Source organism: Lacerta agilis, chromosome 16 (assembly GCF_009819535.1).
Source record: "Lacerta agilis isolate rLacAgi1 chromosome 16, rLacAgi1.pri, whole genome shotgun sequence".
Classification (NCBI taxonomy): domain Eukaryota; kingdom Metazoa; phylum Chordata; class Lepidosauria; order Squamata; family Lacertidae; genus Lacerta; species Lacerta agilis.
Genome location: NC_046327.1, coordinates 38,871,016 through 38,894,869, shown reverse-complemented (window position 1 = coordinate 38,894,869; position 23,854 = coordinate 38,871,016). Strand labels below are relative to the sequence as shown.

Below are 23,854 nucleotides of genomic sequence, written 5' to 3'. Positions count from 1 at the left end.
GGATTCCACAGTGCTTTCCTCCCAGCTCTTTGCATCATCGTAGCTTCATTAGTGCCATATTCATTTCTGATTGCGTTCACACCAAGGCATACCTGCCAAGTGCCCTAGAAAAAAACAGGACATCCTGGGGGTTGTGAGATTGCAGTGGTCATTTTTGGTGCTGCACTCTCGCCCCGAAAAAGTGCTTTATTTGGAGGAGAGTGAGGCACTGGTCATGAGACTCACCAGGGAGTGCATCCCAGTATTGGGTCTGAAAAAGTTGGATGGTATGCCAGGGATGTTGCCAAAAAGTTGGATGGTATGCCACGGGTGTTGAGTATCCATGTGGTAAATACATCCCTCCCACCCCCAGGGATGTCTTTACCACATGGATGCTCAATGCATATTCTGCATAGGGCTCACTCACACTTCCTCTCTTCCCACGGTCCGCCCCCCCCCTGAAAACCGCTCTTTAGTGTTTAATTGGAGCAAATAGAAATTCAGATTTTCTCCAGATTGACATTTGCTCCAATTTAGAGCTGTGCATTTATTATTGATTTATCTTTTTGTAAACTGCTTTGAGGTTGTTGGGTTTTTTTTTTACAATCAAGTGGTGTAAAAATTCTCCAGATTGACATTTGCTCCAATTTAGTACTAAATAGCGGGTTTCCCCCAGGAAAGGTGCGGAGCAAGTAGGAAACCGCTTAGACCCGTGTCTAGAATTGCCTTAAATAGGTACAGTCCTAAATATGTCTACTCTGAAATCTGGTTTGGGATAGATGACCCTTTCAGCTGTGCGATTTTGATTCTGTACCGTGTGCTGCTGCCGCAGGCATCACAGTGGCATGAAACGCTGTTGTGTCAAACGTGGCAACTTGATGTGTCAAACCTGGCATCTTGAAATTATCACCCATGAGAGCATGTTAATGTTTTTCAAAATTGTTTTTAGATGTCCCTAATGTTGTTAAATATGCTTTTTTAAGGCACGCGGGGGGGGGGGGTTGTTCACAGAGATCCTGCTCGGGCCTGTCTCCTAGGCAACCATGGGATGTCCTCCAGTCCACAAGTTGGCATAAGGCTACCCCCTATGCCATGCACAACACTTTGCAAACACCGACCTTTTTGTGTCTGGCCTTGGGCTTTTCCACTAAAACCTCATTTCCACCTGTTCCCAAGCTGTACATACTCAAAGAAACATTTTCCCACTCCTCTCGCCTCCCTGCCCGCCCCTCCTGTTTTCTCTCTCTCCTTACTTTCCGTCATAAATAGTGCTGGGATACCTCCATTGGTAGAGATGAACCCACTTCATCATCTCAGGGTTGTGGGTTCAAGCCAAATTGGGCAAATTCCTGCATTGCAGGGGGTTGGACTAGATGACCATCATGGCACCTTCCAACTTTACAATTCTATGATCTATGCAGGAGTGGGAAGAAGGTAGATCTGTACCTAATGGTAGAGACATGGGCAATTTGCAGAAGATTGGCATAGATTTCTGACACCCAATTGTTTGACAACAGCAGCAATAAAATGACTCCTAAATTTCACTGCTGAAAGGAAGAACTTTGGAATAAATCCAGGAGGTAGGTGTGTGTGTGTGTGTGTGTGTGTGTGTGTGTGTGTGTGTAGAAGAACTCCATTCAGTTCTGGTACTCAAACCAGATTCCTGGGCTCAACATTCTTTAATTCTAAGTGCATGTCTTTGGCTCCAAACTTTTGTCTATCCAGACATGATCTCTGGGATAATGAGATTGTAAGTTCCTTGAGGGCAGAGTCCCATCTTGTTTTTGGCCATGCAATTTTGTAAAATCCAGATAGTGTGCCCTGAGAGTGCAGTGCTGTATAACTCAAAGGAGAAGGAAGGAAGGCACGGAAAATCAAATTCATAGTCAATGTGGGACAGAAGGGAGATTGGGATTTCGCACTAGTGGTATATCATTGATGGAGATGTGGCAAGGGAAATGGAGCTGTCTCACTACTGGCATGTCATTGACAAAATAAAATGAATGAATGAATGAATGGCAGTCAGCTACCCAAATGGGATTTATCAATATTTTAAACACAAACATTCTCCATGCGCCACTAAGACTCCAACACAGAAGTCTGTTGTTACTTATGCATGAAAAAGAGAAGACAGCAGAGCTGTGCAGTTTTCCCTACATGCATCCTACACTTGTCTACCAGGATCAACCACCTCCCAATGTTTATTTCTCTGCTTTCTTCATTCTCCTGATTCCTTCATTTTGCCAGTCACCCCTCCAGCAGCTGAATGGCTCCATATACAGGCGTTGCCAGCCGGGCACCTTACAGGCTGGGCTGATGGAAAGTTGTTATTCAAAACATCTGGAGGGCAGCAGGCTGGTGAAAGCTTTACCATAGTTGTGCCATTTGCTGGAATGGCAGCAAAGCTGCACTGGCTGAAATTCCCCATCTGTTAAATATTGTTACAAAAGCTGGGTGCCAGCCCTACTCTCTGTCAAGCAATAGCAAGAGTCTCTGGGGTTCCAGGCACTCACACAGGGCCTGTGTTCCTTTGGAGAATTGAGACACGGCAGAGACACGGTCCTTTCAAATGGGGCTTGTTCACCACAGCAGTGCAGCCCTGGAGTCAAAGCCATCTCTCCAGTCTTCAGCCGACCTACCAAAGATGGATCCTAGTCTTTTATCTTGCCCTTCTTGCCAGCACATGTTGCTCAAAAGACTCTGTTTTTGTGTCACCTCAAACACACACCCCATCACCATGGCAACCTCTGTCTGCCCAGGCTCAAGATTCCTTTGGATGGGACATCAACACCTTTTGTCATGTTAATGCCTCTATCCCAGGTTAGTCCCTGACTTGAAGAGAAAAGTTAGCCTGTACTTTTCAACCAACCTCCGGTATTCAGTGGTCTGTGTTTGCCTGAGCTTCAGTTTGGACTAAGGATTCTGAGCTCTGATTCAATACATGTTGTCCAGTCACAGTACATTTCAGGATTTGGACCTCTGCCATTGGCTCTTGAACTCTGAGTCGTGATTCGCAGTTTGGGAGTTTAGACAGCCAATCATGTTGGGAGTGGGAGTGGCCCAGGCTTCCAGGAATGTATATAAGCAGTTGCTTTGCCCCTGTTTCCCAGTTATGTAGTTCAATAAAGGTTCTTGCTGTTATCACTGTGTCTTGCCTCGTGAGAACCCACTTACACTTCACTTCAAATAATCAAAATCCTACCATTTAGCCCCCCACCCCACCCCACCCACAAATCTATAGCAGTATAAAGTCGCCCTACACTTCAGATTTGGTATCCTTATGTTTGGTGATTATTATAATTTAAGCAGAAGTACTATGCATCTCACAGTAACAGGGAGACTATCACCAGGTGCTCAGTCTGCTGCTCAGAACAACTGATTGTTTGTTGATGGGCAGCTGCAACCCTCCCCCCCATCCTTTGTCACTGATTGTAGCTTTGTTTAAAAAAATGTGTGTGTGCCCTTTTAAATTAGGGTTTGTGATAATTCCCCAAGTGCTTGGTAGAAAAGGGATTGAAAATGGATCTCTGCCTGGGTGTAACTCATAACACCTAACTAGCAAAAATGAGGGAGACAGTAAGGGTTCACCCATAGTTTCACTTGACCTGTCTTTTGATCGCATTGTGTGCCAATAAATTTCCCCAGGTCTTATTGTCTTTCGTAGTTGTGCCTTGCAAAAATCCAATCTTACCTGATGAATTGGATCTTATCAGGTGCATGGGAAATCCGAAATTTCACTTAACAGAGCTTCAGTTCAGCAGGTACGCTCAGATTTTCACAAGGCCCAGCCATGGAGCAACAAGAAAAAGTCTCAGGTCCGGGGGAACTAATTGGTGCACAATGTGATCAAAAGATGGATCAAGCTAAAAGGTGGATGAGCCCAGGGCCGGCGCGTCCATTAAGGCGAACTAGGCGCCAAAATGGAGGGGGCGCTGGCCAGGCTTGGGCGCGGGGGGGGGGGCAGGGGGGCTAGCAGTAGCTTCTCTGCTGTAGCGGAGAGGTGCTGCTTGCCCCCTACACCACCCCCCACCTCCCGCTAAAGCAGGCATTGGCAGGGGGCGGACCGTGGGATGGGTGAGCAGCAGCTTCTCTGCTACAGTGGAGAAACTGCTGCTTGCCTCTCCACCACCCCCACCTTCTGCTAAAGCAGGCTTTGGCAGGTGGCAGGTGGCAGGGGGTGCCAGAAGGTGGTCTCGCCTAGGGCGCAAGAAAGCTTAGCACCGGTTCTGGATGAGCCCTAAATTAAACCAACTCCTTTGCCCCTGAGGAGTCTTGCCCAAACATCTTTACAGTTCAGTGAAGGGAATAGCCCCAAATTTGTGTCAAAGTAACTATACAGTTCAGTAAGAGTACATACTTGGCCAAATTCCTATCTGTTCATAACGGATATTCCCACAGTATAACAGGGTTCTCTCCATGGTAGTACCAAGGATTTATTTGGGGGTCAGGCTGTATCTTAGGGGGACAGAACCAAGCTATCTGTGGCAGGATTGGTCAGGTAGGTATTTTTATTTATTTACTTGATTTAGGGAGGCAGCTGCCCCCTGGCCACACCCATGTCCCCCTCTCTGGGTGGGTTTTTGGGGGGAGGGGGGTGCAGTTCATCTTTACGCGATTCAAGCGTGTGCTTTAGGGTTGAAATTTGAAATAGCACGCCTGCATGCCTCCCCCAAAAGGCTCTTTGCAACCATCTGGCACCATCAAGTACAGGCTGAAACTGCCCCCATATGCCCAGACTATTATTACTATTGCTGAGATGCAGGCTGCTGTTAGGAATAACCCTTGCAGACACTTGTTCCCAGTCAGACTATAAGAGCATAATCTTGTGCATGCTTACGCATAAGTAACTCTCATTGAGTTGAATGGAGCTTTCTGCAAGCGTGTCAAGGATTATAGAACAAGCCATCTGAGAAGCACCTGCCTCACAAAAAAGCAATTGCAAGCATATCAAGCTTGAGGTGAGAGAATGGAAGGGGCCAGCAGCAGACATTTATCCAGTTGTTCAATATTGTTTTATCCTGCCTTTCAACACGACATTTCCAAGCTGGCATAAAACCTATTTTTAAACCAATTTACAACAGAACAATTAAGACAAATAGCAGAATCCTCTGGGCTTGTTTAAAAGTTAACCACCGAAAACTTATTCAAAAGCCATTAAAAACCCAGTATTTTTTGTTGTTGTTGCCATCCATCTGTCTTGAGAGACAATGGAGTGAGTCTCCAGGGGTGAAGAGGAACTGCTGGAGAATCACAGTGCCTGCTGTGGCTGCAGAGAGTGGTAGCCTGTAATTGCTGCCCTTCCACGTTGTATTTGCTGTCTTAGCAGCACTGAAGTGACTCCATGGGTCACAAGCCTGTGTATGGCTGTGTGCATGGAGGTTCTGGGCTGCCCAGACAAGACCAGCTTAACTGATGTGGTCCAAAGGAAAGCAGAGCAATACATTTGGCACCAGCTTGGCTGCAGGAGTTGGCACAAAACTCAGGAAAAAAATAACAATTTTTACCAGACAGATAAAAATCATCACACTTTATGCCAGGTAAGGAGATAAGTGAGGGGAGCACCATGGGCACCAATGTACCAAAACCACAAAGGTGTCTCAGGCTATTATTATTATTATTTAAATTTATATACCACCCTATACCCGAGGTCTCAGGGCAGTTTACAAGATAAAATTACCATATAAAAACACAAACAGAAACAGCCGAATAACCTCCCCCACAACACACAAAACAGTTAAAAACAATTGAAAACAATAAAAATAAAAAACACATGCCTGTGCACCATCTGCATAATCCAAATGACGCATCACAATCAACCCACCTTTAAAATGTGCTTAAACTGGCTACTTTTATTTTGAAGAAAAAGTGGCCACAGGGCTTCCTGGATCTGGGTTCCATGCCAATTTCTGCCTGAAAAATCCCTGTTTTAGCTGCAATTTGTCCTGCTAATTTCAGGGCAAATAGCAGCTGAGAAGGGGAATGTTTTTTTAAAGCAGAAAACTGATGCAGAACCCCAGCCAGAACATCGTATCAATTTAAACACTTTTAAAAGGATGCATAAACTGAGCAAACTGATCAAAACCATAGAAAGTTATTTTTAAAAATGGGTTTATTGGAGCATGTCATTTGGCTCTGCTCCAGAGCTGGATTTCCCCATGTTACAACTTGCATCTTTCCTTTCAGTTTCTGAGCTAAAGCATCTAATCACTTAGCCAAGCTGAAGATGTACCTTGCACCTTTGGGAACAAGAGATATCCATGGGGCGGGTGGACTGTGCCCTTAAACGTCATTGTCATCCATGCATTGTGAATCTCGAGGCTGGAGACCTATGAACTTATCAGTGCTGCAGGGTCTTTCCTTGGCTCTAGCAAGCTTCCTCCTGCTTGGTCACAAGGGATTACTTCCCAAATGTAGATTCATAACCAGCATTTGCTACTGCAGAGGCATTGGCTACGCCAGGTGTGAGGTACTTTTGGCCCTCCAGATGTTGCTGAACGGCAACTCCCATGCTTGCTGAAGCTGATGGGAGTTGTAGTTCGGCAACATCTGGAGGACCAAAGGTTCCTCACACCTGGGCTACAGATGGATGGCAATGCTTTCAAAGAACCTGATAGGACTGGTGGTCCAGGGGAGGAGGCTCCGTAGTCAAATTAGCCACTGAGCGGGCAGGCTGAATGAGGAAGCCAGGAAAGCTGATGGTATACCGGTGAGCTGGCAGTCTCTCAATAGCTTAGGATTGGCATCAGAGCTGGCATCAGGGGTTGACATTGTTGGCACCTGTTAGGCCCCCCATCCGAGCGAGGGACCCACTGCACTGACCCCAAAGCCTTGCCTTTTCCTTTTGGACAAGGCAGAAGATATGGCCCAAAGGGAGAGGGCAAGAGGTGACAGTGGCAAGGAGCACCTCTCTCACTGAGGGCATGTTCTCTAAGGACGGCCTTCCCTGCAAAATAAAAGTAAAAAATGAAGTGGACACATTGGGCCACAGTAGACAGGTACATGCACATGCCCAGGCATTTCACCACTGTATCTGTCGATTCCCACAACTGTGCTGCTGGTCAGTGCTAGTCAACTTACCCTAAATAGCTCTTCCCTTTGGAAGCTCCTTCTTTTGAAGGTAGGAGGCAGAGTCGTAGCCGGGTGATCTTGCGCCCCTGGCAGAACCGTCCAGATTGCACCCCCCAGCCACCGACAAGTTAGCTCTTCTTTCCACCTCTCCTCCAACCCCCCCTTCCACCCATTCAATTCACCCTCTATTTAAAACCATTTATTATGAGGCAATAATTGATACTTCTATTTATGGACATAATTTTAGCTGATTTTGCGCCCCCCCCCCCATTGCCTGAGCCCCTGGTGGGGGCCCACCTCACCATCCCCTAGTTACAGCCTTGGTAGGAGGGGAAGATTGGGCGGGGGGGAGATGGTTGCCATCTGAATCCTTACGGCAACAGTGCTAATTTATGCACATGCACACAATTCCAGAAGCAGGTATGGGCCGAGGCAAGAATGAGTGGCACCTAAGCCAGGGTCAGGCCAATGTGGGTAACCACTCTGAAGTGCTTTCTAGCTGTAGCTGCTGCACAGTTCAGATTTCAGAGTCGGGGAGGGTTGCCCTGTGCTGGGAATTGAGAGGTTCCCGTTCTCCGAAAGTTTGCCTTGTGTCCCAGAGAGGAGAGCAAAATGAAATGGATCTGGGCAGCTTAGCTTTTGCCATTGGAGCAACCTTTGAACAAGAAGGCTTGCCAAAGAATCCTCTCCAGGAACTGGCAAGACTCATCAGCCCACCCACAAGAGCAGATTCTTGAAGGTGTCCAGGGTCCAAGATGGTCCCTTGCTTTCCTTCCTAAATAGGGGATGAGCCATCTGTCACTACAATAATGTCACCTGCCCACCCTTCTGCTTTGGTAGTGCTCATATCAGCCCATTAGAAGCCTAAGTCTATGTGTTTCTCCATTCCCACTAAAGTGCATCTAGAGGGACACCAGCCTTTTTCAAACAATGGAAAAGGCATGGTTCTCTAGCTCGCTAACATTTTATCCTTAGGAGTTTGCTGATGCAGTTTTCTGGTACGTAAAAACAACAAGGTGTATTGATTCATCTTAATGACTAATACAATAACAACTAATATTATGTATTATTATGAATTACCGGTAATCTGCTTCATCAGATGCACAAAGTATTATCCTGTGTGTGTGTGTGTGTGTGTGTGAAGTTATAGTTTTCTTGCCTATGCCTTATAGTTTTCAAGTTATGGGGCAGGGGATGAAAATTAGAGAACTGTTACATTCATGCATGATGCATCATAGAAAGATTTGAGTTGTGCACCTCAAATTGGTTCTCCTAGACCCAAAATTGATAAACAACGTGGACTAAGCTTAAGCTTCATTAGTTTCATAGTATACCCACAGCTCACCCACCTAGAATTATACTTTGCTTCTCCTGTGCCCTCCCCCATATTCCTGTTGCAGTGGCAGAGTGTTCCCCACCGGTGCCTGGGGGGGGGGGCAAGTGCGTGCCAGGGCACTCACAGTGCGCCATGGGGGCAGGGCACGCCTTGGGGGTGGGGAAACAGCGCCAGACCGATCCCCACGCTCTGGCCAGCTGGCTTTGGGGGGGGTGCATTCATGGCACCCTGTGAGCCCAGCATCACTTTTTGCTGGGCTGGCAGAGTGCCATGAGCTGTTTGTGTCTTTCTCAGGTGCCATCCAGCTGAGGGGGCTGAAAAGGACACAACAGCTCACAACTGCCTTGTGCACCTGCAAAACTGTGCCCGGGGTGGCGGCCTCCCCTAACCTCACCCCCCTACAACCTCTGCTCTGTTGCTCCCTTGGCTTCTTAAGAGGGAGGTGCTGACCCAGGAAGGCTCAAGACCTTCCATGTGAGACCTGCAGTCAGGCAGTTCCCCCTGCTGGAATAGCACGAGGTTTGTGCAAACAAGTTCTCTGACTCCTCCATCAAGATCTCAAGCACCCCATCTCTTTCTCCCTCTCTGGCTCTTTCTCTCCCTCAGTGCCGTTCACAACCCGCACCTGGAAGACTACAAAACTGCAGGTGGGCTTCTGCCCATTTTTTCAGGTGACCCATTGTGCTTGCGGCAATCCGAGCGGGGGTCTTGCATTTCCCCGCCCCACCTCCATCTGTGGCATCCATCACGCTGCCGACAATGGGAAATGGGATGCAGGAATGGGTGGACCATTCTGCTGATGCTATGGGGCAGGGTCTCTTCCTGAGGAGTTGAGGCGGGTGGGAAGAGAAACACGCAGATTCTGGCCCCCGAGAACAGCAGGTCCCCAGCTTCTGCTGCTTTCTGTGCCGCCTCTGCTGCTTCCTCTTCCTTAGATACCAAGTTAGCAACGCTAAACCAATCCAGAGCCCCCCCGCCTTCTCCCCCTCCGCTCTCTAGGCTTCTCTCTCCAGCTCAGCTTTGCTTTCTCAGCCATGAAGACCCCAGAAACTCGGACATCTCTTGCTCGGCTGCTGCTTCCTCCTCCTCCTCCTCCTGCTGCTGCTTCTGGGGCCGGCAGGTAAGGGTCTCAGCCGATGCGCTCCTTTCCTCCAGTCTATGGCGATGGGCTTCTCGGGGAGCTGGTGACAAAAGCAAGGGGGCTTGGAGGGGAGGCTCGCCTTTCCTCGCCACTGATGGAATCTGCTGAGATGGATGCAGCTGGATGAATTCGCCTGGGCTGTGCGGGGCTAGAAACAAGGAGGTCATTCTCCAACCGTGTGTGTGTGTGTGTGTGTGTGTGTGTGTGTACGCGCGCGCACAATTACTGGGGACTTTATAGGCATCTCTGTCTAGCTATCTTACAGGGACTCGGCACGTGCCTGTGACCAGACAGCTTGCGCCCCCCCCCCGTAAACCACCCTCTAATGCTGCATCCTGCATCCCACCCCCCTCCCCTTCATTGGGAAACGATAAGACTCGTTCTTCTTGGCGTCTAGTATAAAGAGAACCAGTGAGGAAAGCTTTTGTTTCAGGCTCTTTCAACTGATGGTTTAAGCATTGCATTTATTTAACACAATTTATATACTGCTGTTTACAAAAATTGTATGTGTGTGCCTTCCCAGAGGTGCTTTGGGTTCTCTTCCATGGGATGTCTGGGTAAAGTGTCCACTGGGATCATAGTCTGCCCTGAGTTTTTCTCTCTGGCTCTTAGAATGGAGTTCTGGGAGCCAGTGTGGTGTAGTGGTTAAGAGCGGTAGACTCATAATCTGGGGAACCGGGTTCGCGTCTCCGCTCCTCCACATGCAGCTGCTGGGTGACCTTTTGCTAGTCACACTTCCCTGAAGTCTCTCAGCCCCACTCACCTCACAGAGGGGGAGGAAGGGAAAGGAGAATGTTAGCCGCTTTGAGACTCCTTTGAAAAGCGGGATATCAAATCCAAACTCTTCTTCTAAAAAAAGGGGGGGGGAGAGAAAATAAAGAAAATAATAATAAAAAAAGAATGGAGTTCTGAAGTTTAATTCTCACTCCACGGAGGATGGTTGTGGTACTCAGCAGTGCGTGAGAGATACTCTGCATATGGTCAGGGGCAAAAAATTTAAAACATTCTTGCTTCCCATACCCCAGCATCAGAAACAAAGAAGTCTCAATTCAAGCGATGCCTACTATGGGCAGAGTTGAAAGACACGGTTCTGAAAGGGAGGGGGTGAAAGTCATGATTGTGGGTTTCTGGCTCCCTTGCCATATCCTGTAGACTCAGGGACACTTGCAACAATTTGCTTCCCTCTTGTTGCAATTCCACAACTAGATGCAAAGGAGAACAGCAGGGCTCCTGTACCTTTGGCAGAAAATTTTGACAGGTGGGAGCTTTTTGACTATTAAAGGTATAGAAACCCCCCTCCTTTTTAGCTGCTTGTGGGCTTCCCCTTGGGGCACCTGGGAAACAGGATAGTTTGCAAGCCAAAGCGTCCAGCCTCAGGGCTCCTTCTTATGCATCTGATCATTGTATACACACACACACACACACATCACACACACTGTGTATATGTAACTGAAAGGAATGCATATGCTTCCCCTGTATGTCTTCCTCCCTGCTCTCTGCTGCCGTGCTTGTGTCAAAGTTTAGCTTGAATGCACCCCAGGACAGAGACGTATCTAAATTATTGCTCTGTGTCTGTTACTGTGGTTGCTGTTTTTTACCCGCCCTTCACCCTAAGGTCCCTGGGCATGTTACATCAGTTTAAAATATGCTTTAAAACTCTTTTAAAATTTACAATTAAAAATAAAGGTAAAGGTACCCCTGACCATTAGGTCCAGTCGCAGACAACTCTGGGGTTGCGGCGCTCATCTCGCTCTATAGGCCGAGGGAGCCGGCATACAGCTTCCAGGTCATGTGGCCAGCATGACTAAGCTGCTTCTGGCGAACCAGAGCAGTGCACGGAAACACCGTTTACCTTCCCGCTGGAGCAGTTCCTATTTATCTACTTGCACTTTGATGTGCTTTTGAACTGCTAGGTGGGCAGGAGCAGGGACTGAGCAACGGGAGCTCACCCCGTGGCAGGGATTCGAACCGGCGACCTTCTGATCAGCAAGCCCTAGACTCCGTGGTTTAACCCACAGCGCCTCCTGGGTCACCCAGCATGTTACCTAAGGCTGAATGTGGTCTTAAAAGTAGAATATGGACAGAAAGTTCCCAAGCACTTGTATGTTTCTGATCACAGTTCAAAGTATTGGTGCCAAACTGTAAACCCTACATGACCTTGGTCCTGTATACCTGAAGGCGCGTCTCCACTCCCATCGTTCAGCCTGGACACTGAGGTCCAGCTCCGAGGGCCTTCTGGCTGTTCCCTCCTTGTGAGAAGCGAGCTTACAGGGAACCAGGCAGAGGGCCTTCTCTGTAGTGGCACCCGCCCTGTGGAACGCTCTCCCGTCTGATGTCAAAGAGAAAAACAACTACTGTATCTGACTTTTAGAAGACATCTGAAGGCAGTTTTAAAGACTGCCAAGACATGGAATATTAGAACCTCTCTGTTTTAGGACCCTGTCAATCTGTGTGTGACCTCCTTCTTTTTTGCCAACTCCCTGACAAAATGCTTGTGAGCATGTGCACTATTTCAGGAGCTGAACAGCACACTTTTGATGTGACCATTTGGCCGAAAAACCCTGTGGTGGTGCATGGTGGGTCTCTCTGGCTGAACTGCAGTGCCAGCTGTCAGGAAACAGATGCCAGGGGAAGCTTGGAGACATCTCTGATCAAGGAGAAGAGAGACAATGGGACCGGCTGGGCAGCCTTCCAGCTTGTGAACATCACGGAGTGGGCGCCCACTGCACAGTGCTCCTTCAGCTGTTACGGAAAGCACAGATCTGCGCATGCAAACATCACGGTGTATCGTAAGTAGCTATGAAGCAAATGCTATTTTAAAAACAAAACAAAATGTAGTGTTTGCATCTTTATCCTTTTCTCTAGGGAACTTGTAGTGGCTTGCCCCTGTGCAGTCTCTGATCTAGGCAATTACCAAAATCCAAGCCAGTTTGGCCTCAGAGATTGAACAAGATGAACGGCGTCAGGCCAAGCTAGTTTCCTTCCCAAAGGAGGATGGCATTGCAGTGGAAGCCCCACAACTGAAGATCCTTTCCTTTCTCAAATCCCAGCATGAGCAGCACCATTTGAAAGTTCTGAGGTGTATCGCCTCTTAGGAGCAAAGAGAAGTGCTCAAATGCACATTTCTTAATATGCGTGAATATGCTTGCCTTTGACTCCAAAGGAGTGTTCTTGGGATCTGGTGGATGATCTCTTGACCGCTGTGGTGGCCCTTTGTTGTATGCATCATAAAAAAGAGGGACAGAGATTTGCATAGAATTTGCATAAACGCATACATTTAAAAAGAATGACTGGAGCTTAAATAGGAATTTAATGCAGCTCACATCATAGGGAGTCTGTGGATAGTGGGCCAGTTCAGTCTCCTGTCTGTTGAGAGGCAACTTCAAGGTGCCTTCTGCCCTTCTTCATCTTTAAGCTAGCCTTGGACTAGGCAGCCAGGTAAGCAGAGGACCTTTCCAATAATATTTGACAGTCTTAATTAAAGGACTGCCCCCTGTAAAGTAGGGTGTTTGACCACCCTTGACTCTCCATCCTGACTCCCTGATTGCCTGAATGGGCCTCTTGCAGAGGGTCAACAGGGATGGATCCTGGTGACATAGTAGTGGAAGGTTAAGGATGGCACCTTGCATGTCAGGCAGCAGAACCTGGCTATGTCTAGTGGTTAAGGAGGAGCCTGGGGGTCATGGGAATGGCAAATAACAAATATCAAGTAAAGCAGAAAACAGCCTCCCCCTCCTTTGTTTCTGTCCCTTCACCTTGAGTTTTTACTCTTCTTGGAGATTCTGTGGGCTTCCAGATGACCTGTTTATGGAGCAGTCATCCTGATTTGTTTGCACGAAGATATCGGCTATTTATTGAACACTCATTTTGATTTATTTATGGGTAGGTTATACAATTGTGCATTGAACAATCACCTCCTATTTCTCATGCATTTCCCTATTGTGGCAAAAGCTCTGCAGCCCACCACTACGGTTAATTAACAATCAATTGCTCTGCCCAGGGAACTCTGGGAGTTGTAGCTCTTGGAGGGGGAGGGGGGGTCTTCTAATAACTCTCAGCAACCTTAACAAAGTACAACTCCCAGAATTTGGGGGGGGGGGAGCCATGAGTGTTTAAAGTAGCACCATAATGCTTTAAATGTATTGTGTGGATGTGGCCTTCATGATCTGGTCCTTCTCTACTTGTGGGATTTCAACAGCAGCAGCAGCAGCTGCCATTCGTGTGTAATCCCTGTTGTGGAGGTGGAGGGTCATTAGCAAAACCAATCCTCCTGGCAAACTGGGAATATCCCCTCACTCAGCCAAGTTTCTTTCTCTTTGAGAGAAATAAGTGGCTCATGTAAATGTAAACAAGCTTTAATAATAAACTGAGAGAAAACTGTAACAAAATAACATAATGAGAGAAACTAAATGCAACATGAGGCAAGTCTGAGGCAAGAAGCAAGAGGAGGCCGATGGTCCCTCTTAAGGGAGCCCACCCGGAAGGGAGGGGCTCATCCCAGGCCAGAGCACAAGCCCCGCCCACCAGAAACCAAGCCTTCCACTATTCAAATGAGTTCCCGGTGTTTTTCTTACCATCCCATCCCAATGTGCTTCCACATATCATTTCAGAGATTCCAGAGCAGGTAGTGTTGGATCCATTGCCAATGATGGAGGTGGGTGAGGAATATAACTTGACATGCCGGGTTTTCAGCGTTGCCCCCATCCAGAACTTCACTGTGACCTTACATAAAGGGAAGGAGGAGCTGTATGTGAAGACCTTTGAGGACCACGGTGACAATGCAGCCAGTGATGTTGTGGTGACTCACACCACAGCTGCTCGGCAGGACGACCACGGGGAGGAAGTCACCTGCCACGCAGCCCTGGACCTGAGGCCGGAAGGGCCCTTCTTGGAGAAGGCATCCTTCCCCAAGGTCCTAAAGGTCTTTGGTGAGTTGCAAGCTTTTTATTGTTTGTATACTATTTCTTCTCTTCTTAAGAATGAAAATAAATTTTGAAATTTTCACTGAAAATTAATGACTTGTATTACTGTAAAAAGAGAAAGAAAATAGCTCAGAATTTGAAGAATGAACTGGCAGAAGCTGTGTGTTGTTGTTTTTTAACAAGAGACTGTCACACATTAAGCACACACACACACTTCTATATTAGTGGAATGAAAATTGGAAAGGTGTATTTAAAATTTTTGTGTCCAGCATCATGAGGACACAAGAATATAAGAAGTTGTCTTAGACGGAGTCGAGTCATTGGTCCATCTGCCTCAGTACTCCTGTCTTCCCTTTATTCTGGTATGAACATGAGCAGTAAGCCAGTGCTAAACATAGCATACTGGGAATGTGCTGCTGGTGCAGGGTGTTCAAATCATGCCTGCCCTCCTCCCTCTTTGCTGCACTGAGAGGAAACACACCAGAGCATTGGCTCAGCATAACAGCTTTCGTGGTTTCTCTCCCTCTTAAAAAGCCATGTGAATAAACGATGCATGACCAAATCAGAGGTCAGAGAGGCACAGTGAGGTCAATTGCAAGGCAGCAGGACTGGGGAAAAGAAAGTAGGGGACAGAGAGAAGCAGGCAGAGGAAGGCGCAAACACATTGCCAGTGCAATGGGGGGTTTTCCTCCATGCCTCTGTCGCCAGGGCAACTGGCTGGTTGCTACGTAAGCTTGCTGACTTGCACTCCTTGTTGGGCTGGAAAGCGTGTCTTCAGCTGGCTGAGCGGTCCCAAGCAGAACCACCCTTGTTCGTTATGCCGCAGGGATTCCTTTTGCTTTCACTTATTAGTACTGTTATAGATTTGAGAGTGAGAGATTTTACTTTCTTGGGCTCCATGATCACTGCAGATGGTGACAGCAGTCCCGAAATTAAAAGACGCCTGCTTCTTGGGAGGAAAGCAATGACAAACCTAGACAGCATCTTAAAAAGCAGAGACATCACCTTGCCGACAAAGGTCCGTATAGTTAAAGCTATGGTTTTCCCAGTAGTAATGTATGGAAGTAAGAGCTGGACCATAAAGAAGACTGATCGCCAAAGAATTGATGCTTTTGATTTCTGGTGCTGGAGGAGACTCTTGAGAGTCCCATGGACTGCAAAAAAATCAAACTTATCCATCCTTAAAGAAATCAGCCCTGAGTGCTCCCTGGAAGGACAGATCCTGAAGTTGAGGCTCCAGTATTTTGGCCACCTCATGAGAAGAGAAGACTCCCTGGAAAAGACCCTGATGTTGGGAAAGATGGAGGGCACAAGGAGAAGGGGACGACAGAAGATGAGATGTTCTCGAAGCGACTGGCATGAGTTTGGCCAAACTGCGGGAGGCGGTGGAGGATAGGCGTGGCTGGCGTGCTCTGGTCCATGGGGTCACGAAGAGTTGGACACGACTGAACGACTGAACAACAACAAGAAGAAGATTTGAGGGAAACCCTAGAAATTCATAATCATAGGATTTTGATTGAGTATTGAAGGGAAGATTGGAGGCCAGTGGAAAAACAGGCTTCCTTTCCAAGCTAGGGCCTCACCTGGGATAGAGGCATTAACATGACAAAAGGTGTTGATGGCCCATCTGGGAGGAATCTTAGGCCTGGGCAGATAGAGGTTGCCATGGTGATAGGGTGTGTGTTTGAGGTGGCAGAGGAATAGATAATCTTTTGGGCAAGGTGTGCTGGGAAGAAGGGGGAGATCCATCTTGGGCAGGTTGGCTGAAGGCAGGCTGGGAGAGATGCCTTGCCCTCCAGTGCTGCCCAGCTGTGGGGTACAAGGCCCTCTTAAGATGACCATGCTGTAAGAACTGGACCCCCTCCATGCAGACTGGAGGTGTAAATATGTGAATAAATAATATTTCTTAAAGCTACAACAGTCTCCTCTGCATGTTCAGTTCTCCAAAGGAGCACAAGCCCTCGGCAGAGAGTGAGGGAAGTGCCCAACTTCTGAAACAGTACCTTGAAATGAAACAGAAGGAATCAATAGCCCCCAATTATCCAGAGGCTCTTTCCCCCATTTTTGTCTAGTTTCCCAACCTTTCATGAACCTCTTTGATCTTATTAGCAAATCAATATTTCAGGAAACTTCAGGGCACTTAATGCAGTCCAACCAGTTTACATAAAGCTATTTTCTGATGCTGAAAGTGGCGAAAAGAAGCTGGACCACTTCAGAATGCCTACATACTCCCTTCCTTGGATCTTACAGCTTTTCAGTCACTTCCTCTGAGCGATTACAATTAGTTACAGGATGCTGGATTTGAGAGGCTCTTGATGTGAGCCAGTTTAGCAAGGACCTCATTCACAGAACAAAAAACATAGCTTGTATTCCCCCCCCCCTGCGTAACTACCAATTTCCAGTTCTGTTTTCAGGAAAGGCATTCTACTGCCGGTGGGCATGCAGGAAATATGTAATTATTATAATCCTTTTAGTGGGAGTCTATTAATAACTCTGTGACAAAGACACTGCCTGTTCCCCTCAATCTTTTTTTTTTTTTTTGGTCTCTGAGCTTGGTGCTTCAATGAAGCTGCGAGGGATGTTTGACTCACAGCCTTTGTTCAAGTGCCCAGAGACAAGCTGCCCCCGACCTCACCTGAGCAAATGATGGAACATACGGCAAATGCATTAGGAGAGTTCAGCGATGAAAGGGGGAAATGCAGGCAGCTTTTCTTTGAGTGGTTAGCAGTTCACAAACACACAGAAGACATGGTAAATTTGTAAACATCATTTATTTGCTGGGTTTATTTTTCACTTTTCTAAAGAGCTCAAGGCAGTTTTAAGAAATAAATATGCCATGTAATTAAAAACACACCAGATTCCTACAAAAATATCATTTGGGAAGAACAGCTAAAGCAGCAATAAGAGCAAACCTGAATTATCCACAAGCTGCTCCAATTCTAGATGCACACCGTTATGCATGATGGGCTGCACCAGAACACATTCAAAATCTCCTAAGCTAACACTATGGATCCCAGACAGACCTATTCTTCATGCTTACTTATTTTCAATTGGCAGATGATTTTGCAGTTCCCGCGGTTCCCATTACCATTCAAGTTTTCCTAGCTATTCGTTTCTCATCTAGAGGAGGCAGCAAAAAAGACTTTCTGGATCTGGACCCTTGAGGTCCAAACAAACCAGGCATCATGATAAATATGTGGTTGACTGTGTTCCAAAAAAGGAGCAGGGATGAAGGGAGCTGTCCAGACCTCTCTGCCTGGCTTTCGGGACCCACCCCAGGCCACACCCTTTAGCATTTGACATTTTGATGTAGCTTCCAGCTGGCAGTAGACAGCCAGAGAGCTCAAAACAAACATTCCCACTCACCAGCATCTAGCTGGAAACCAGGAGGGAGCATTGTTGAGTAGTTATACAAATAACAATCTTCTTCATGGTAACTGCAGGTTTCCCTGAGCCTTCCTTGAAGATCCTTCCATCTCAGACTCTTGTGAATGATTCTGTGACCATTATATGCAATTCTTCTGATACTCAGCCACCCGACATTTCTCTTCAAATCAAAATTGCTTCTGGAAGGACCCTGGTGTCTGGCAACCAGCTCTCTCTGCAATCCACCCTTATAGTTGAGAAGGAAGATAATGGGAGGGAATTCATATGTGAAGCAGAATGGGTGATTGGTGGCGAGACCATCCTTAAGCAGACGTCTGCCAATCTTACTGTCTTCTGTGAGTATAGAACTTCCATTCCAATAATGTTTGATTTTGCTCTTTTTATGGTAAAAACGTAATATATATACTGTATATGAGATACAACTGTGTCTTTCAAGCAGCAACGCTCTGTTTTTAAACTGCAAGGTCAGAGGTCACATGTGTGAATGCCAGCCCCACATCTACAGAAAACTTGAACAGGAGGCATAAGGGATCTATGAGGTGGGAGACGTAGGGGTAGAGATCCACCTGGTGAGCTAGAGAAAAACTTGGTTGCACCTTTCTCCATATTTGCTGAATATGGAGGAAAGCAGGGCTGAACAGCTTTCTACCTCCACAACCAGAATAGCCAGGCCTTTGTACTCCTTCCCAAACTTGCCTAGCTTGAGGCATTTTGCCACCTCTGGCACCAGCCCTATGTCACCTGAGAGGTGGATCCCGCAGCATCTTCTGTGATACCACAGGTGGTCTTATGACAGCCCTTGAATGCTGCCACTTGAATGGTTTAACAGATTGGGACTGTGTACACACCCACCCACAATGAATCCGGGGAACCGTAGTTTACCCCTCACAGAGCTACAATCCAAGCATTCTTCATAAACTCCAGTTCCTTTAGGGGAAGGGAGATATGCTTTAAATGAATGGGGTGTACACAGCCACACTTTGCTGGCACGCTCAATTGCAGGGATAAGCCAGTGTGCTTGCTGGATACACACTGTACATTTAAAGCACATTACACACCATAATTATAAAGCACATTTTCCACCCCCAAAGACCTGTGTTCTTTGTGCCCTTGACATAATATTGAAAATTCTAACCGATTGGTCCTCTGTTCAAGAAATCTCTTGCAAAACTGTGTTTTGGAAAGCCTGAATGGTGGGATCCAGTAAAGGTGGTGTAAAATGTGACTTGGGTCAAAAATGACTCACAATGTGGGGAGACTCATGGCCAAAATATGCTTTAAGTTTTATTACTCGTATAAGTTTATGCAGATCAACCTGCGTCTGGAAAGTTATATTGTGGAGTGGGGACAAAGGATAAGCCCAGATTCAATACTTCAGTTTATATAGCCATAAGTGGCCTAGAGGACAAATTAATTACTGCTACCTGCGGTATGTCCTCGATGAACGGGAGTGAAAATTTGAACTCTGAGATGTAGCTGCTTCCTTCTTAAAAGCTCTGGTATTAGGTCTGGTATTAGGTCTATGCATAGCTCTCAAGGAGGAGTTGGCTCCACCAGCATTATGTTGAACCCCAAGTCCCTCATCTCCTGACATAAGGCTGGCTCTGATGTGTCATAATCAGAATTCAAAGTTCCAGCATCATACCGAGTGGTTCTCTTGAAATTTGTAGTTCCCTTATTAAACCACCAGTACACCTGCTTGTTGTTGTAATTGCGTTGATCTCTTAAGAATTTTGACTTTTAAAATTCATTAATCTGCTCTGACTACTGTTTGATATTGATATCAAGTTCTTTCATCTTTGTTGCAAGAGTATCGATCCCTTGCTGCTGCTTTAGTGAGTCTTGGAGTGTCTTGATACACCACTCCAACTTTTCTGTCTCATATACCGCAGCTTCTATAATGAGTGACAATAGGTCAAACAAGCATTTAAGAATTAATGACCACTCCTTGCAAAATGCTTCATCATCCTTAAGAGGGTTGGTGCCTTTTGTAAGCGTAAGCCTCGAAGAATGTGTTCTACTTTTAAATATTCATTAAGCCAAACTGCATGTAAATGCATTCTCAACCGTTTTCTGTGCGTATTAATAAGTTGAGACCAGTCATTCGTCATATTGTCATATCCCAAATTCAAAGAATCATAGAGAGTTGGAAGAGACCACAAGGGCCATCCAGTCCAACCCCCTGCCAACCAGGAAACACCATCAAAGCATTCCTGACAGATGGCTGTCAAGCTGTCAAGAAGTTAGTTTAGATGTTATTTTTTCCCTCTATCCTTATCTGTAAATGTAAACAGACTAGCTCTCCTTGCCATAATCCCCACAGAGTATAACAATGCAATGGTGGTGATACAATGACACTGAATCAGCACAAGATAATATCACCAAGGCAACTATCTGTAAACAAACAATAAAGATCCATAAAATGGCAAAAATACAGTCATACCTCAGGTTACGGCCGCTTCGGGTTGTGCGTTTTTCAGGTGGCGCACCGTGCGGAACCCAGAAGTACCGGAACAGGTTACTTCTGGGTTCAGTGCTCGCGCATGCACAGAAGTGCTAAATCATGCTTTGCACATGCGCAGAAGTGCTGAATCATGACCTGCGTGTGCGCAGACGCTGCACTGCGGGTTGCGAATGCGCCTCCCGCACGGATCACGTTTGCAACCCGAGCATCCACTGTAGTTTCCAAAAAGGGTTTTATCTTGAACAATTGCAAATGCAATAATAGAGTCCACTTGTGAGGTGGCTTAGAAGAGAAGCCAAACAAAATGACAATAAAATTCTGAAACCAGTCAGCCCAAGATTTTTTGATACCTGAAGCCAAAACACACAACAGGTAAGGCCAGCTCAGCCACAAGGCAGAGTGGGGCAACTCCCTTGGGTTGCCCACAGTATCAAAGATAATAAATAACTCTTTGTCACCCTTTTATGACAGCCAGCTGCCTAAGGTAGTCACCTGATCTACCTCATGCTAGGCCCAGCTTTTCTTAAAACATGCTCACATACACTTGCCTGTACCAATGAGGCTTAAGTAACCATCTGCCCAACACCACCCAAATGTTCCAGACCAACATTCTCCAACATTAAACCTCCCCCCCTTTATTTCTTACCCAAAGAGAGAAGAGCCTCAACCAATGTGTGTGTTCCCTCTGCACATTGCAGATGTGCCGGAAATGGATGAGTCCATTTGTCCCAGCAACCATACGTGGGTAGAGGGGACACATCAAACCCTCCACTGCCTGGCTAAGGGGAACCCCAAGCCAACTGTGGCTTGCTCCAAAGAAGGTGTGGCTCACAACATGGAAAAGGAGACACAGGTTAACCGGACCCAAACCGGCGTCTATAACTGTACTGCCACTAATGAGCTCGGCTCCATCACCAGAACCGTCACCATCTATGTGGAATGTAAGTGAAATTTCTGTGTTAGGATCTATGTGAGGCTAGCAAGAATGGGGTCCAAGCTAGCCACCCTGGGAAAAATGGCTCTGAATTTAGCATCATGTATGTCAGGTGCAACAGCCTGCTGGGTCTTGATCTCAAGCGGGAGCTCACAGTGTGGCAGCACCTTGGAGAGCCCTCAGTGAGCAACCTGCTCAAATAAAAGCTCAAACTTTGCAGAAGCCTTGTGCACACCCTGCTTCCTTGGCTCCAGCCCCTCCTGCCCAAGTAGCCCAGCTTCTGAAGTGGCAGCTCCCTTGTCTGCCACTGAGTGCTTCTCTGCTTCTTGCCTTGCTTGTTCCTTTGACCACTGGGCAGGAGCTATGGAGTGGGAGGTAGTTGCCTGCTCAGACTTGGGGGGGGCATCTACTACAGGGGTGGGGGGCCTTTTCAGCCCCAGGGCTACATCCCATTCTAGGCAAGCCAGTGCTGGATGAGACCAGAAGCAAAAGTGTACTGAATGGTGAATGCCATTCTTACCTTTGTCTAGTACATAGCTGTCAACTTCCCCCCTTTTTAAAGGGAACTTCCCTTATTTCGAATAGGATTCCTCACAAGAAAAGGGGAAAGTTGACAGCTATGGTCTAGTATGCCAGTTTCTACACACACTCTCATGCCCCTCTCAGTCCTCCACCCAGGCAAGCAAGAGGCATGAGCAGGGCTCAAGTATACATTTTGGCCAGGCTAAACACTTGAGGAAGTTGGCCTGGGGAGAAGAGAAAGAGAGCTGGGTGGAGAGGCCTGCAGGGCTACATTTGGCCCCTGGCCCTGATCCAGGATCTGCAGGTTCAAAGCGGCCAGGCTCAGGTTCTTCAGCTGGCAGTATGGTAGACACAAGCTTGATCAGCTCATCCTCCTCCCTGGGCCTTGGCTGTCACCTGAGACCACATCCTTAATTATAAGACTATGGGGTCGTTTGGGCTGCTTTTTGGCGTAAGACAAGTTATTCCTGCCCATCTTTCAGTAGATGCATTGTCCATCTTCTCTCTGTTGCAGACGGGCCTCAGCTGAGTGAGTCTGACTGCCCAAGTAACCAAACTTGGGTTGAAGGCAGCCAACTGGATTTCATTTGCCAAGCTCATGGGGTCCCAGTTCCAGACGTTTCCTGCGTGAAAGATGGTAAAGTGTACATTTCCAACAAACTGCAGAATGTCACACAAAGCCATGCTGGTGTTTATCACTGCAACGCTACCAATGCACATGGATCAAGCAGCAAGATGGTCACAAGCAGGGTTGAGTGTAAGTGCCCCTTGCCCCTTGCCCCTTGCATGAATGATGTGTGCAGCTGATGCTGAAGAATCCAAGCACAAGCAGCAACTAGGCATGTGCAGATGATCCATTCTTTAATCCCACAGGTTTTAACAGAACTTAAGAGTAGACAACTGACCATAAAATTTGTCTAGCTTTGTAGTGGCAAAAGGTGACCAAGTTCCCACCGAAATGTAAGAAGTATAGGAGGATATATTTTTTGCTCTGTTGAGGCCCATATGTCTTCAGCTGGAATTGTCAAGCAGTTCCTCTGGCTGCCGCAACTGTGAACCACTAGCAGGGTTGTGTTATCCGACCATAATTACCACTGTAAAACCAGGTTCTATTTTTCTCCCTGTCTTCCAGATGGGCCTGAGATGAATGATTTGAGTTGCCCCCATAGCTGGATCTGGAAATCAGGGACAGAGCAAATGTTCACCTGCTCTGCTGGGGGAGACCCAGAGCCAACCATCGAGTGCATTAAGGATGGTGTGACTTATAGCCCTGGCCATCTCCAGAGTGTCACCAGAGACTCTGCCGGCACCTACTTCTGCACAGCCACAAATGTGCATGGCTCCAGCACCAGAGTTGTGAGCATTCAAGTGGAGTGTAAGTGAGCCCTGACTATCTGTCAAATGGGGTGGCCACGCTGGTAGGTTTTTGAGTGGCTGCTTTCAGGACCAAGCCAAACAAAGTTGCACTGTTCTGCGTTATTTTTTTCATGAGCGCTTCTTGTTTTAGCTGATCTCTGGCTCTTGGTGCAAGCAGCTTCTGACTGCTGTTTTAATGCCCTTTGTCCTTCCTCCATTTGGCTTCTTTTTGCCCTCACTGTCCTCACTGACCCACAGAGTGGCTTAGTCCTGGTGTTAATGGCATACCTGACATGATGAGATTGTGGGCTCTTTTGAACAAAGTTCTACTGAATGGCAGTGTGGCAAAATGAAGGGCTGCAAAAGAAGTTGGAGGAACGAAAATGCTAACAAGAAGCAGCAAAAGTCACCAAAGGCTGACTAGCAGTAGGAAAAAACACAAATGCTAAGAAATGGGGGAGGTTGGGGGAGGGTGAGTGGGTGTGTAATTTATTTCTTTGCTTTGAATATAATTTCTTTAAAGTCAATATTGAAATTGAAGCTTGTTCATCAGAACAGTCCTAACTCTTTTTTCAGCTGGCTTATGATTAGTTCCTACCATTGTTCCTCTTTAAAGAAAAGAAAGATCAAGCCTAAACTGTGGAGCAGCAATAGCAGGGAGTTTGTGGCCTCCTGGGTAAGGGTAAGGGTAAGGGTAAGGGTAAGGGTAAGGGTAAGGGTAAGGGTAAGGGTAAGGGTAAGGGTA

The 23,854-nt window shown here is 47.0% G+C and overlaps 1 protein-coding gene across 1 annotated transcript in view; it reads left to right on the top strand.

Annotated features, from left to right (window-relative positions):
- ICAM5 (intercellular adhesion molecule 5) overlaps positions 1-23,854 on the top strand; it is a 35,232-nt gene that overhangs the window by 1,937 nt on the left and 9,441 nt on the right. Inside the window, exons 2-8 of the mRNA XM_033173899.1 lie at positions 8,990-9,030; positions 12,041-12,313; positions 14,135-14,452; positions 17,890-18,168; positions 20,996-21,238; positions 22,268-22,510; positions 22,886-23,128. Of these exons, the coding sequence (XP_033029790.1) occupies positions 8,990-9,030; positions 12,041-12,313; positions 14,135-14,452; positions 17,890-18,168; positions 20,996-21,238; positions 22,268-22,510; positions 22,886-23,128 (1,640 nt within the window). The remainder of the gene's footprint in view (positions 1-8,989; positions 9,031-12,040; positions 12,314-14,134; positions 14,453-17,889; positions 18,169-20,995; positions 21,239-22,267; positions 22,511-22,885; positions 23,129-23,854) is intronic.